The sequence below is a fragment of the Glycine soja genome, chromosome 15 (assembly GCF_004193775.1).
Source record: "Glycine soja cultivar W05 chromosome 15, ASM419377v2, whole genome shotgun sequence".
Classification (NCBI taxonomy): domain Eukaryota; kingdom Viridiplantae; phylum Streptophyta; class Magnoliopsida; order Fabales; family Fabaceae; genus Glycine; species Glycine soja.
Genome location: NC_041016.1, coordinates 23,339,412 through 23,342,022, shown reverse-complemented (window position 1 = coordinate 23,342,022; position 2,611 = coordinate 23,339,412). Strand labels below are relative to the sequence as shown.

The 2,611-nt window shown below is 45.5% G+C and overlaps 1 protein-coding gene across 1 annotated transcript; it reads right to left on the bottom strand.

Annotated features, from left to right (window-relative positions):
• Positions 1–868: 868 nt before the first annotated feature.
• Positions 869–1,506, bottom strand: LOC114385970. The gene is made up of 2 exons (XM_028345992.1): positions 1,314–1,506; positions 869–1,122 (listed from the first exon to the last, which is right to left on the bottom strand). Exons 1-2 carry the CDS (start codon positions 1,504–1,506, stop codon positions 869–871), a joined length of 447 nt encoding a protein of 148 aa, XP_028201793.1.
• Positions 1,507–2,611: the final 1,105 nt, after the last annotated feature.

The following is a 2,611-nucleotide window of genomic DNA, read 5'->3' as shown; positions in this document are numbered from 1 at the left end:
CTCTTCTTCGGCCATAATTTCTTTTGCATCTATAGTGGGAGTTTGGAGCATCTCCTGGATTATAGTCTTGAGGTGCCCGACCTTCTTGGTGCTTGCCAGCTTGGAGAGTAGGTTTGTTCTGGTATTGCTTTCCCTGGGGATGTAGTACATTTTGAAACATTCAATATTGTTGATGAGAGACTTCTTTATGTGATAGTACTTGAGCAGTACTGTTTCCTTGGTTTGGTATATGATGGAAACTTGTCCTTGGAAAAACTGCGAGTCTGTGTAGCATCGTAGCTTCTTAGCTTTGACTTCTCTTGCTAGCTTCATGCTTGCAATGAGTTCCTCGTACTCTGCCTGGTTGTTTGAGGCTCTGAAGTTAAGCTTAAGGGATTGCTCCGACTTCTCTTTTTCCGTTGGATGCATCGTCAACGTAAAGGGTCCACCAGTTTGGGGTGGTTGTGTCGTTTCCAACGAATTCTTCCATAAAGTCAGCCATGAATTGTGTTTTCATGGGGCTGCGTGGTTCATACTGGATGTTGAACTCTGAAAGTTTGACAGACCAGGCTACCATCCTTAATGCGAGTTCAGGCTTTCTCAAAACATGCTTGATGGGGTCGTTCGTCTTGACTACCACTTGATGACTTTGAAAGTAGGGCCCAAGTCGTCGAGCCAAGGTGATGAGTGCTAGCGACACCTTTTCGATCATTTTGTAGTGCTTCTCAGCGACATAGAGTATGCGGTTGGTAAAGCAGATAAGGAGTTGATATTTCCTTTCCTTTTGTACGAGGGCTGAGCTAATAGCTTCATTTGCTACTGAGAGATACAAGAGTAGGGGTACTCCTGGCCTGGGTCGACTCAAAATTGGCGGTGTGACTATGGCCTTCTAGAAAGCCAGGAAGGCTTGTTCATAAGTCTCGTCCCATAGGAAGGACTTAGTTTTCTTGAGCAGTTTGTAAAATGGCTTTGCCTTTTTGGCAAGCTTTGGGAGGAACCTGGATAGGGATGCTAGCCTACCGTTCAACTTCTGGACTTCTTGGATGTTGGTTGGGCTGCGCATCTCCTGTACGACAATGCATTTGTCGGGGTTGGCTTCAATCCCCCGATGTGTGATCATGAAGCCGAGGAACTTACCTCTGCCTACCCCAAAAGTACATTTATCAGGGTTGAGGCATTGTCATATTTGCAATGTTCCCCGAATACTTCTTCTAGGTCCGCCATGTGTTGGGGTATGCTTTGAGACTTGACGACCATGTCGTATACATATAACTCAACGTTTTGTTTGATCTGTTGTTTGAAGAGTCGGTCCATCAGTCATTGGTATGTAGCACCTGTATTTTTGAGACCAAAAGGCATGAACCTGTAGCAAAAGTTGACATCTTCAGTGATAATTGTCATTTTCTCCACGTCCAAGAAACTTAGCACCCAGAACTTGGACGCTCCATCGAACAGCCTGTCGATACTGAGCGGATGATATACGTCTTTGGGGCACGCCTTGTTCAAATCAGTGTAGTTAGTGCACATTCATCATTTGTCGTTGGCCTTTTTTACCATAACAACGTTGGTGAGACAAGTAGAAAGCCTAACCTCTCTAATGAAGTTTGCATGGAGGAGCTTGTCGACTTTTTCTTTTACGGCTTTACACCGTTCTTCTCCCATCTTTCTTTTCTTCTATGATACTGGTTTGGCCTGGGGGCAGATAACAAGTTTATGGTAGATTATGCCAGGATGAATTCCCAACATGTCAGATGGTTGCTAGGAAAGTAAATTCATGTTTTTGCATAGCACGTTGGTGATGCGCCGATGCTCATGACTAATGAGGTCCCCACTGAGCCGCATGCACTGCCTGGGTTTAGGTTCGAGTTGTTGTTGGACAAGCTTTTTGATGGGTTTCGGGCCTCTGTTGGAGGTGTCGTCTCGCGGATCTATGTCAAATTCACTGCCCATGTTGGCTTGGTAGACGATTAGGGCTCGGATTTGTGACCCTTCGTCCACGTTTATGACTTGAGTTCCTTCAACTGCTGTGGGGTGAGGCATGGCAGGCTCCCGGATGGGAGGATACGGTGCTACCTTCAGGCTCTCTATATAGAATTATCGTGCTTGCTTTTGGTTAGCCTTGACAGTTACAATCTCCCTTGTCAGTGTAGGGAATTTCATTTTCAAATGGGGTGTGGAGACTATGGCTTCAAGCTTGTCAAGTGTCTTTCTGTTGATTAAGGCAAAGTATGATGTGTCTGCGTTAACCAGTAGATATCTGAAGCTCCTAGAAAACTTACCCTGATCGAAGGTGGTCATCAAGTCCACGTATCCTCTAGTCTCGACTCTCTCGCCTGCAAAACCGAGGAGTGGACCAACGTGAGGGTAGATAGTGTCGGGTGAGACCTTGAGTCTCTAGAAGGTTTTCCAATACAGAATATTAGTGAAACTCCCTTGGTCGATAAGGACCCTGGAAACCATAAAGTTTGCAATGATGACGGAGACAACCACAGGGTCATCTTGGTTGACAGGGTTGATGCCCTTGAAGTCCCTATCCATGAAGGTGATAGAAGGGAGATTTCATTGTAAGGGTGTGTCAAAAAAGTTAATGTCGATGTCTCGGAAGGTGTGCATATGACACTTTTGGGACTGG

Excerpts from the sequence above, each read along its gene's own strand:
- LOC114385970 (XM_028345992.1), bottom strand. The coding sequence starts at position 1,506 with ATGTGCACTAACTACACTGATTTGAACAAGGCGTGCCCCAAAGACGTA. Across the intron at positions 1,123-1,313 it reads TTTTGGTCTCAAAAATACAG|GCAGAGGTAAGTTCCTCGGC; the intron begins GTGCTACATACC and ends CTTTTGGGGTAG.